A 12,684-nucleotide genomic window follows, 5' to 3' on the forward strand; every position below is an offset into this window, starting at 1 on the left:
GTCTTTTATAAGCTCATTTGGGTCAGGGGCTGTCCTTTATTATATGTTTGAACAGCACCTTGCACAATGGGACCCAAACTGGTTGTGCTCCCGAAGAGCTACCATAATGTAAACGTTTAGTAACAAGAAGATGGTGACAGAGGTTGTGGGCCAGGATCTGATCTAAACTGGTGCAACTCCATTGGCTTCTTTATACAAATTTTTGCTGTGCTAAACGCCTACAGTCTGATTTTCCACTCCGTAAAACTAGTTTATTTTCAGCGTGGCTCCACTACTACGCCACTATAGTTTCATACTGGTTGTAGAGGTCTGTTTGAATGGGGGATTAGTTTGTTCCTTAGCTGGGTCAGACCTCTTGGGCCAGTCACCAGAATCTATAAGCCATCTTTTTCTATTCCTCCCCAGACCCTAAGAGACATTTTAACTAATATACATATTTAAAGGGCAGTAGTTCTATATGAGAGTAGGAATAGTCCATGTAATTTGTTTCTTTGGTCACGTATGCTTGGATATGTAGCCCAATGCACTTTCCACCCATTCTTGGGAGGTTCTGAATAACATGTGTGATGCTGTGTTGGTAGATCTGACCCCTCTATTTTCACAGCTGGCAAGCAGAGTGGGAAGTTGTAGGTACATGCATAGCCCTAAAAATGCCATTTTCAGGTGTTCATATGAATGCATAACTAGCCCTAGAAATATCAAGACAGAAATATTCTAATAACAATAGACTTTTCCTTTCCTGTCCAGTCACAGTACGATCTACAAACCCCAGTGATCTGCTGAGCTGCAAAATACGGGTGGCATTAGTATCTCTTGCACGTACGTTACTGATGTAAATGATCACTGCAGCAATGATAACTCAGTGCATTTACATGTTGCAGGGACTATTACATAACCATGGTGAAATGGGCAACAAGCACCAAAGTGGCAGTAAATTGGCTGAACAGAGCACAGAACGTTTCTATCCTGACGCTGTGTGATGCTACCACTGGAGTCTGCACAAAGGTAGGAAAGACACTTAAAAGAAGATTCTTTGACCTTCCGTGTTTGTAATCCCCCAGGGGAGAATATCCTTTTATCTGAAAGTGGGTCACCTGACACACAGTACTTTATGTATAGATAGAATATAAGAGACATATACAATATTTACTGTGCAAGGGGTATGGGCTGATTGTGGCCCCCTACAGAAAAGCTAGGCACAATCCAGTCCTATCTGTACAATATATATGTGTATGTGTATTTATATATAGGGAGAGAGAATGTAGGTGCATTCTCTGTCACGCACTCACTCACACACACACCCCTACTATTTTTAACTTGGGTGTCCTTTTTAACATCTGAGCTCAATAGAAATATACATGGGTTTGTCTATACACAGTTTTCTACCAATTTAATTAAATTGCTGCGATTCCCTAATGTGGGCACTTTTATACAGACATAAAGACATGTATATCACTATAGTTTGTTTCAGTACCAACATATAAATAACTTTTAACTAGTATAATTACATCCACACTATGGGGATGCACCAATTTAACTAGTTCAGTTTTTGAACTAGTATAGTTAAAGTCAGTGCAAATGCTATGTGTAGACAAGGCCCCACACGAAGTTGCTGGGAACAGTGTAACAACAACTACATTACTATCTTTCTTTAGGGAGTAATGTATCTGTTGGGATTCCGTTTTTTAGCAGTAGGATAACATACCTTCCCATATGCTCACTTGCTTGTTTATCAGAGAGCAACAATAGAGGACAAGAAGAGCAGCCCAAGATTACATTCCGAAACAGCATGCTTGAACAGTTTCTCGCTGCTTGTTCACCCCTGTTCAAATTCAGTCAAACTGCTTTCTGCACTGATGAACAAAATGTAACCCATGCAAACTCTTTAATTATGTCATTTCATTTTAGAAACATGAAGATGAAAGTGAAGCCTGGCTACACAGACAGGTAACAGTGATCTTCTTTTCGTGATTATATTTCCAAATGTTTTTCCCCGCAAGAGAAAAAGCTTATTTTTGGCATTCCAAGTGGTACTTTGATATCATGATAGTTCATATTATAGAAGGGATTTTCTTAACAGAATATACAAGCTCTTCTTGTTGAAGTAAGGAGCATCTTCACCTAATGTATCTGAGACGCCTTCTTACGTAGCAGACCACAGTGGCTGGAAACATAATTCCAGCATATGTTGAACATGGATTTAAACAACCTGAAAAACAAGTGTTGGGTGAAATTCCAGAGAGCCAGCACATGGTCTGTCCCCTACTGAAGTCCCTGATTAAGCCTTATTTTGGGGCTTATATTGGATTTAAGTGGTGTATTGGCCTTTTGCTGGCCCTCCGCACAGGGTGAATTCTACCCATTGCACTTAAATGATCAAAGGTCAAATTATCAGAAAGGATGTAAGTGACTTAGGAGTCTAAGTCCCATTTTCAAAAGTCACTTAGATGTTTAGGAGCCAAAGAGTAAAATTTTCAAAAGCACCTAAGTTGTGTTTTAAAATCAAAGTGACTTAGTGCCTAAGTTACTTTTGAAAATGATACTTAGGCTCATAAGTCTACACTACACACCACTTTTGGCAGCATGAAAGGCATGTGTAGCTGCATCCACACTGTGGTGTGTAGCTGCACAAGTCAATGAAAGGCTCTGGCAGGGGAGAGGCAGCAGGGAATCCAGGGTGAAATCCTGACCATATTGACTTCAATGGGACCAGAATTTCAAGCCAAGAGTTTTACATAGAGATAGAGAACTGACAACACCTCCTACTTTGGCTGAGCACAGGTCCACTCCTGATTTTGTTCCCCTGGGGTTGCCCTCTTCACACCAGTCCTCCTATTTCCATAGCTGCCTCAGCTCAGCCTTGGAGGGATAGCTCAGTGGTTTGAGCGTTGGCCTGCTAAACCCAGGGTTGTGAGTTCAATCCTTGAGGGGGCCACTTAGGGATCTGGGGCAAAGTCAGTACTTGGTCCTGCTAGTGAAGGCAGGGGGCTGGACTCCATGACCTTTCAAGGTCCTTCCAGTTCTAGGAGATGGGATATCTACATTAATTATTATTACAATGAAGAATGTTGTTGCGTGTTACAGTGAGATACTGAAAATCTTATTCAACCTCCCTGGTTCCCATCACCATGGCAAGATGGCCCCAGCAATGGTTCTCTCACAGGTAGTTAATATGCAGCATCAGTTACATTTTTCAATAACGCCAGTGCTCTGGGAACCTTACAAACGAGTCTGGCTTTTTAACCCTTTACACTCAATTTTCAGTGAGGATTTTGCATTTAGAACCGATGAAGTATAAAAAATGCCTAGCTACCTTGGACTTCATTACTGCTGCACTGCTATCGCCTTCAAGTTCCTAGTGACCATGGTGCACAGCAGGGATAGAACTCAGAGCCTCATGATTCAAAAAGTATAGGCCCCTCCTGCCTGAGCTAAAGGGGAATCCCTGTTTGGTGTGAGCAGCATGGGGCTAATGGCACTTAGTTGAATCCATCTTGTAGAGAGCAGGGCTACACATAGACACACACGTGCTACCCGGTTAATCAGAGTATTTATGTTGTGTTCTAATATTGTTGGGGGTGGACCCTCTGGCTTCAGAGATGGGGATGGTTCTCACTGATATTAAACCACAATACAGACATTTCAGCAAATTCCCCCAATTCACAATCTCACTGAAAGGTGAACTGCAAAGGGTTAAAAAGCCACACTCATCTGTGAGAGTCCCATACCATCACTGCTACTGAAAGCTGCCATGCTTGGCATGAAAATAATTCATGGGGCCATCATGCTGGGAATTAGTGAGATACTGTACATACCCAACAAAAATGAAATCTCATTCAAACCCACATGGTGAAATTATTCATTGTGGGACCCTGGGGTGAGCTGGGTTAAGCAGACAAATGGCAGGACTGACCTGAAGAGTGTAAAGGGAGCAGGGAGGGCATCATAGGAGTTATAGGAGACGGACAGGGTAGTTCAGATTATCTGTTTCTGTGTGAAACTCCTCGACCCTTTAAAATGAAACAAGAGCAAATTCATTCAAAACAAAACTATATGTACCAATAAATAAATACACATTGACCCTTACTTAAACCGGCCTTCAAAGCTCCCTGCTTTTCTCCACTGATCTCTATGCAGAATTATTATAATTAGTTAGTATGGTAGCACCTAGAGGCCACAGCTAAGATTGGAGCCCCATTGTGCTAGGCATTGTACACAGAAATAGTAGGAGATAATCCTTGCACCAAAGGGTTTGTGGTGTAAAGAGACAAAGGGCGGGAGGGAAAGACAGAGGTGAAGTATCTTACCTGAGGTCACACAGCAAGTCAGTGGCAAGCCAAGGAATGGAACTTCACTCTCCCAGGTCCTGGTCAAGGCCCTGTTCTCTGGTTCACCCTGCCTCTTAATGAATGAGTGAATTCTTCCTCCCCCCAGTTAGCCTTGCTCCCTGAAAATGGTTGCATCCAGAGTTAATTTTACTTTTTATTTTCATCTGCACCATGCTAATTTTTCTTTCAATGCCAATTTTAGTATTTGTATACTAGACGGTGTGAACCTAAAATGCATCTCCTTCCAGTTCATTTTTTCTCTTTATATTAATAAGATGAAAATATTGTGCACATCAGCTTTAACTCAGGCCAGGTTCGTTTTCAAGATCCTTAGTTCTACTCTATACAATAAGAAGATTATATCCCAAAAATCTCTGTCCCAGTGGCCTCTTTTTGTATGTGTCCATACTGAGTCTCTGTAATACAACTACAGGTTCTTAAAAAAACCTGACTATATTAAGGGAGTTTTTCCACCAGCAGATACAACAAACAGACCGCTCATAACCTCAGAGGAGTACTGATGAAGACCAGTAATCATTTGTCTGATGTATGACTTTTCTGTATACCTGGAAATAGATTCAAGTAATCTGTTAAACCAATCTGTACAAAGTCTACTTCCACTGCCAAGAGAAATGCTGCTACAATAGTACAAATTTATACAAATAGTACAAATTATGTACCTTTATTGATTGGTACAGCTCTATTGACTATAGTCAAAGTGTGCCAGTTTACACCAGCATAGAATTTGGCCCATGGCATGATAGTAGTTTGCCAGTGGGTTTTTGTATCTTCTTAGCATGCCTCTGGAAATAGTCATAAAGATTTTCTTACTTAAAGTTCTAGAAACTATAAGAAACAGGTGAGACTTATTTCATGAAATTTTGCCAAGTGAGAGATGGTCGTACTTTTACAATGTTCTAGACAGGTAAGGAAGGAAAAATAAAAGGAAACCTGGCAGGTTAAGCCTAAAATGTAGACTCTGTAAATCTAACACTAATAGAAAGTGAAATAATTAATGAATGATGAGGAGCAAAGTAAAATAAAGCAAGAATGCTGTGGCAACATTAAAAAAAAGTAAAATGGATTCATTTGTTGTTAATGCAAATAATTAATCTATAACATAAACAAAACCCCAGTATGATCAAGTTGTTATTATTGATCTTGGTTGGTTCTGCTTGGTGTTTTGACATGTGTTAAGAGTGAGACCAGAATATCTGCCATGACAGGTGTGTCCATTGGGTGGCTTGTGGAACACACAAGGGGCCGACAGAATGAATTGTTCCATTGAACAGTACTCGGAGAGGGGGAAACTTATGGGACTTAACAGCATACTGAATATGCAAAGAGTGCCCCAGGATAGACAGGGATGGCAGAGCCTTGTTCGTACTCTAAGCAACATCTGATGACATGGGAAGGAAGGCTTCAGATTCTTCCTAAATTCATTCAATATGCACTTTGGAGAGATTAAATTTTGTACTTTAGTAACCAGCCTGTCTACCAGTAAGAGCTAGAACAAAGGAGGTGCAACCAGCCGAATGCCATGATACATCAAGCTAATGATTTTTGCCACCCTCAGGTATCATATATATCAAAGTCTTCTGCGTTCCCTGGTAGTCTGCTACACAACTATCTCCCCCCAGTAGAAAGGTCCCAGCCACTCATGGATTCCTACAGCAGAAAAGAAAACAAAGCAGTCTTCAGAAACGAACTAGTTGCTGCCTGCAGTGTTTGATTTCCATACCTAGCACCTTGTCTCTCTCTGACTGAAAGTTATAATAATGGGATGAAAATCAATCATCAGGTTCACCTGGGAGCCTTGAAGCAAAGACAGTTTTAAAAGACCTTCTTTCTTTTTATTCTCTTCCCCCACCCCTTGTAAATAATTTTGTGAATTAATCATCTGTGAGAAGGTAGGGAAGGAGACAGGACTTAGACTCTGAAGGACAGGTTGGTGATGTTTCTTTAAGGAAATGTATGTGGAATGATACACAGCCCAATGCAGTTTTTCCAGCTGAGTAAACAAGATTTGCTAGGCACACACTGCTAAGTCTGTGTTTATTAAAGCGCTTCATTCCGGTTGCCCCCAGATAAACTTCTCTGTAGGCATGTAGGTTTTTCTGTGCTTCACAAATGGGTATTGCCTTTGAAGCCAAGAGTGCTTCCTTACTGTCTCCCTTTAATTCCACAAGAGGCTAGCTGAAAGATGACTGCTACTCAGGAGATACAAAAAAAAGGGGGTGGGGCTCAGAATTTCAGGGCTCATTTTTCTCTGTTTTGAGAGGGCTGTTTATTTTTTCTAAATGGTTGTTAGAAGTCCTCCATTTTTTGCAGTGTTGAACAGTTTTTAAAAAATACCAAGAAGCCCTAACTAGTGATGATTAAACCTATTCAATTGACATTTACAGAATGAAGAGCCAATATTTTCCAAAGACGGACGAAAGTTTTTCTTCATCCGAGCCATTCCTCAGGGGGGGCGAGGAAAGTTCTACCATATTGCCATGTCATCGTCACAGGTGAAACAACCTTTGTAAATCTTTGTCAGTGCTGATTAGTACATGCCATGAACATAATACCTGTGTTGAGACCCAAGATATGGCAAGGTGTCTATGGAGAATTTTAATCCCTCTGACCATAAGGATGAATACCTTAAATGGGCTAAATGCTAGTAGCATTTCAGGCATGCATAGGAGGAACAAGAGTTTCAAATGACGGACTTTGCTTAGATTTATAATTAAAAGGTCTTCACATTTCAAGCAAAATTCAAAGAATGTCACTTTTGGGGTTTTTTTTAAACAAGCTTCTCCTCCATTATTCCTAAATAAGTGGCTCTCTGCACAATCATCCGAGGTTATTATCCAGAACTCATGGGCAGAAGAGGATCACAGGAAAGGACTTCCATCTGTATTCTTTATGCTGGGCCCAATTAATCCCATTATCATCAATGGAGTTGTGCCAGAGATTAATCTGATTCAGTATATTTAAGCATGTCTGCACATTCATAGCAATACTTTGGGGAGAACTACAAATTAGTGATTACTTTTAACAAGTCATGGAGGAGTCACGAGGGCTTCATGTTTTGAGAAATAAAAATTTTTTTTTTTTAGTCTTGTTCAAGTGACGTGTTTTCAGAAAAAAAAGAAAACACACACTTCTTCTTTTTTTTGGCAGCCCAATAGCAGCAGTGATAACTTACAGTCCATTACATCTGGTGATTGGGATGTGACAAAGATTTTGGCATATGATGAAAAGAGACATAAAATGTAAGTAAAGAAGTCGGTGTAAGTAGCAAACAAAACAGACTTTCATCTTTTAGTTCTGCTCTAGAGTTAGCGAGTCTACAGGAGCCATCTTGAAAGCAATTTGTGCGCATGAACAGCTAGATGTACAGACAGCAGGAGAGGGCTAGTGTTTCAGTGAAGTCTTGCTTTGATTTGTTCCCTCCCCTACCACTGACTTTGTGTGTTTAATAATCAATCTCATTTTGATATTTGACACACAGAAAGAAGCCTGGTTTACATATATATATACGTGTGTGTGTGTTGCTATGTTTCTTCTTCAACAACTTTTGATTCAAAATTTGAAGAGAGAGTTCTGTGTTCATTGTTTGGCTTTGCTCTTTTTAGTCCTCCTAGTCTTGGAAAGAATTCTGTTTGACACACACAAAAACTATTGTAATTAACAAACATTTCTGCTTGGTAAACTGCCATCAAGTTTTTACAATTTCCCTCATTTTTACCTTGATCCTTTGTTAGTGATGTTCCAGTTCTTGGTGTGCTTGCCATTGTCCTAAATCTCAGCAAAATACCATAGAAGAGAGCACTCTGAAGGGGTTTCCAGTTCACATCGTGTGGAGTTGCTCTTTCAGGCAAAGTTTCAATGAGATGCAAGATGCTGAATTCTAGACTTCTTAAATTTAAAATGATCTATTGTCTCCAGCACTATCCCACATTGGCACTAAATAGCTTAGTCAAAAGGCATAAGCCCATCCTAAACACTGAATGATAATTAAGGGCCCAGTTCTGAAAGGAGCTAAAAATGCCTGCAGTTCCTGTTGACTTCAGTGTGAGCTAAGGGCTAAGCTGGCATAATTACTCACATGGGAGTTTTAAAGGCATGTGATATTTGTGATTTGACTGCACAATATGAGAAATCTACATATTCAGGTGAGCCCAGTTTATAGGAAATAGACCTGCTGGATTAGATACTCCAGCCATTATGTTATTCAGTCCTCACCCTCACCCCCACTAAGACAATATCTGCTTCTGTGGGTCATCACCACCCTTGTAAAACTCATGGCCTTTGGTACCCCTGGAGATGTCAACCTGGACTTTGTCCTCTGAATTGAAGTTGGCCACCCCTTGCATATGCAGCTAATTCAAGGACCTGAAACAGTAATGGGTGACCTCAGAAAGCTGGTGCTTTCACTACTTATCACACAGAAATGGAGCTGGCTACAGTGTCACTGTGACGCTTAGACAATGACATTCCTCCCAAGTTCAGGCTATATCTTCTTTAACGGTTGGAATCCCCTCTTCAAGCAGAGTCTCTCAATGGGTTTTTCAGGTGCCTGAAGCCATATAGCTGTTCAAAGAATCAAAAGTGATCAAATGTTATGGGAAGAGGGGTGGGTTGCTTTTTTAAAACCTCTAGTTAAAAAAAAAGTATTTAAAGGTACTGTGCACGGTAAAGCTTTATATCTTGTTGGGGTCACTTTTCTGTGGTGAAAAAAGAGGTCAAGTTTTCTTGCTTCATATCACTTACGACCACTTCTACTTTGCATAGTATGTATTCCCCACATATTACACATGATATTATTATTTTAACACATTGACTTAATTCCATGCTTCTTTAAAAACAATTACAATATTATGTAGATTATATACAGTTAACAAAACTTCATTAATGAGTCTTTGGTTTTGCTTATTCAGTGGATGTCGTACTTTTGCTGCTATCTTCTGTTGAAATGGTTGGTCATGTTCCCACAATTGGTTTCTGAGAGACACATCAATTTTAAACACTCCTCTTCCTGTGGCAATCCTATTAAGTTTCTTTTGGTGTAGTTGCCCTCCCATTCTAAAATGTACATTTCTGTTTAGAAACTTTTTCAACTGTTTTTAACTATATTTCACTAAATTTTAGTAGGCACAATTCTTTAGGTAGACCTGCAGACCTGTAAAATTTAATAACACTGATACATACATAAAATGAACATTTTTGAACAATATTTTCTTAATAGGTCTTAACCCTAAACCCTTTGGACCTGTTTTTAGTCTAACACATTTTAATCTCTTTTTTTTTTACTTACAAAACTCCACCATATTGTTTTTGTTTTACTTTCTTAATAAAATTTATTGTACATCACAGATAAACAGAACTTTTTAATAGGATTTCAATGGTTGGAGGTTTTGTCATGCTTTTGAATGGCCGCTGCCCCATTCAAAGTAGCTCTGTTATTCGTAATTAATAACTTGTTAAAAGAAAAGAGAATTTGGATTTTAGTTTCAAATAGGTTTTGGGTGGTTGGGCTTCACTACAGTAACTCCTCACTTAACCTTGTAGTTATGTTCCTGAAAAATGCAACTTTAAGTGAAACAATGTTAAACGAATCCAATTGTCCTATAAGATTTAATGTAAATGCGGGGGGTTAGGTTCCAAGGAAATTTTTTGGGGCCAGACAAAAGGCATTATGCTGTATACTGTACAGTACTGTACTGTGGTTGGGAAGTGCCCCTGGCTTACCCCACACAGGCACAGCCCGCTGCAGGCAAGGACGCTAGGAAGCACCTTTGCAGCAGCAGCGGCAGCTTCCCAGGAGAACAGGCTCGGATTTTGCCGGGAATGCTCCAGGCCCGCCTCTTTCTGTCTCCGCTCCACTCCAGGCCCACCTCTTCCCACCCCCACTCCACCTCCTCTCCGGAGCACGCCACACCCCTGCCCCCCCCAAAGTCCTAAGCGCCGCCAAACAGCTGTTTGGAGGCACTTAGGACTTTCTGGGAGGGAGGAGGAGGAGCGGAGAAACCCCCCATCTCCACTCCTCCCCCGCCCTCCCAGAAAATCCTAAATGCCGCTAAACAGCAGTTTGGCAGTGCTTAGGACTTTCTGGGAGGGAGGGATGGTGGGGGAGGAGTGAAGATGCACAGCTTCCCTGCTCCTCCCCTTCCCCCTCCCTCCCAGCACTTCGCGCTTAGGACTTTCTGGGAGGGAGGGGCAGGAGCGGGGAAGCCCTGCATCTCTGCTCCTCCGCCTCCCTCCCTTCCTCCCAGAAATTCCTAAGTGCCGCCAAATAGCTGTTTGGCGGTGGGGGAAGTCTGGGAGGGAGGGGGAGGAGGCGGAGAAGCGGAATTTGTGCAATGCTCCTTTGTAAAGTCGCTGCTCTTCCACAGAATCTTAAAAGCAGGCAGCCAAAGGATGTTATAAGGGAGCATTGCACAACTTTAAACGAGCATGTTCCCTAATTGAGCAGGGACGTAACATTGAAACAACGTTAAGTGGGACAACGTTAAATGAGGAGTTACTGTACTTATATTTATTGCCACACCCCTCAACTGTTTAATTCCCCCCGAACTCTGCAGTGTTTATTTGTGCAAAAGCTACTTTTAACTTCACACTCTTTCCTTAAATCACTTACTTATTTTCCAAAGTGACACATTTCTCAGCTGAATTCTTTCAGCATCTCTAAGCTTATTTTTTAATGTTTTTTTTTCCACTTGTTTCTTAATGTAGTACACTTTGCATGCAAAGCTGTGCTCACTAACTACAGTCCTTGAAGGATGGCTGCTTTTTATTTTGGATTTATGCAAATAGGTAACAGATATTGTTTTCTCCCTGACCTTTCAGGAATTGTTTCCATTTAGTTTATTTCCTTCTTTACAACTTTCATTTGCTTTTTATGCCTTTTACGCTCATCCCTTAAGTTGGCACATTTCATTTGTAAAGTTTTAGCCACTAGAAATAATCCATGTGAAACTTCTGCCTTGATTCGGTTTTTCTTTGCCTTAGGAAAAAAAGAAACTAAATACAATTTTTTCATGGCTGCCAATGGGTCCTGTTTTTTAACATTTCAGTGGCATTCAACAGACCTCTGCTGTTCTCTGCCACGCATTCTTTTACATAGGTACTGAAAGTACCTCTCTAATGTCCACTTTTATTTTGTTTTAAACATGCCTTGTTAGTCTGCACAGCATATGCCTTATGTATCTCTTTGTGCTCTTCCAGCCCATTCTTTTCTCTCTCAAAATTTCCCACATAATGGTTAACTATTTTACTTCTCTACACAGGGCTTTTATTTCCAGGATTAGTTCCTGCAATAACAAGCTTTTTGCTTCTCTTTTGTGCATTTTTTATTTAGCACTATTCGTTGGCATTCCTTTCCCACCCAGTCTCCCCCAGTACCTCTCTGGGAAATCCATAAGGTTTGCCCTTAGATTTAACTACTACTCCAGTGCCCAGGAAACTTACTCAAATTTAAAACCTTCCAATGCCATTGCTAAACTGATGGGTTGTGATCCTTGACAGTAAAGCTATCTGTATAATAAACTATATGTTCCCTGCTCCAGATGAATTGATCCGATCTGAGTCCCAGCACCACTATGTTGGGGGGAGGCTCTGAGACACCTTCCATTCAGTTCCCACAGAACTCAGTTTGACTCTCGTCTTGATGCTCAGGTTCCTTTATTTGACGTACAGAGAAGCTTTGCTGAGTTGATTAGACCTGACCGTATTGGGTGGGTACAGGGTATACCACACATCCAAAGTTACACAGAAGCCCCCTTCCTTTATATACCTTTACACACTACATTGCATCAAATGTTTTGGGATTGGCTTAGTCACTTTGCTGGAACCACTCCCTGTACAACATGCTCTGTCCATTCACTGTCTATATACAACTCACTCTTTACCTCATCTTTATGTTCCCAACTTATTGTATTCATTGTTATCTTGTCCACTGTAAATGGTTCCCTGAGTGGTCCTCCCCTATCTTAGCTAGTAAAGACGTTCTGTTTCCATTCCAACCTCCTGATCCATTTACCGGCCTAATCCTGTCTCCCAAGAAATGAGGCCTCACCCTTGTCCAATTACTGATGTCAAGCCAAGCCTACATACCTGAATTCAGGGGTTTGTGCATGGAGCATTTTCCCCTTGAAGCACAGCTATCATATATACTTCAGAATTGAAATATTTTTGTTTTTATTTTAAATTGCAGTGCAGTTTACCAAACATTTCCTTGATTCTGTGCTGAAGAGAGGTCCCTTCTGATTGGTTTTCTAATTCAGTGAAATGGAGAAGTCACGTATCCTTGCAGTTTGCTTCACAAGATCAAGGAAATGTTCAAAAGATGGGTGTGAGGATGGAGATC

General features: G+C 40.7%; 1 protein-coding gene across 5 annotated transcripts in view; it reads left to right on the forward strand.

The window, feature by feature from the left end:
* The window catches only part of DPP6 (dipeptidyl peptidase like 6), a 784,761-nt gene that overhangs the window by 715,055 nt on the left and 57,022 nt on the right, over positions 1-12,684 (forward strand). For all 5 annotated transcript variants that reach the window (XM_034759984.1, XM_034759986.1, XM_034759987.1 and 2 more), the window contains 4 exons: positions 882-1,005; positions 1,909-1,947; positions 6,734-6,841; positions 7,497-7,588. In XM_034759984.1, coding sequence (XP_034615875.1) covers positions 882-1,005; positions 1,909-1,947; positions 6,734-6,841; positions 7,497-7,588 — 363 coding nt within the window. The remainder of the gene's footprint in view (positions 1-881; positions 1,006-1,908; positions 1,948-6,733; positions 6,842-7,496; positions 7,589-12,684) is intronic.

This window comes from Trachemys scripta, chromosome 2 (genome assembly GCF_013100865.1).
Source record: "Trachemys scripta elegans isolate TJP31775 chromosome 2, CAS_Tse_1.0, whole genome shotgun sequence".
Lineage (NCBI taxonomy): Eukaryota > Metazoa > Chordata > Testudines > Emydidae > Trachemys > Trachemys scripta.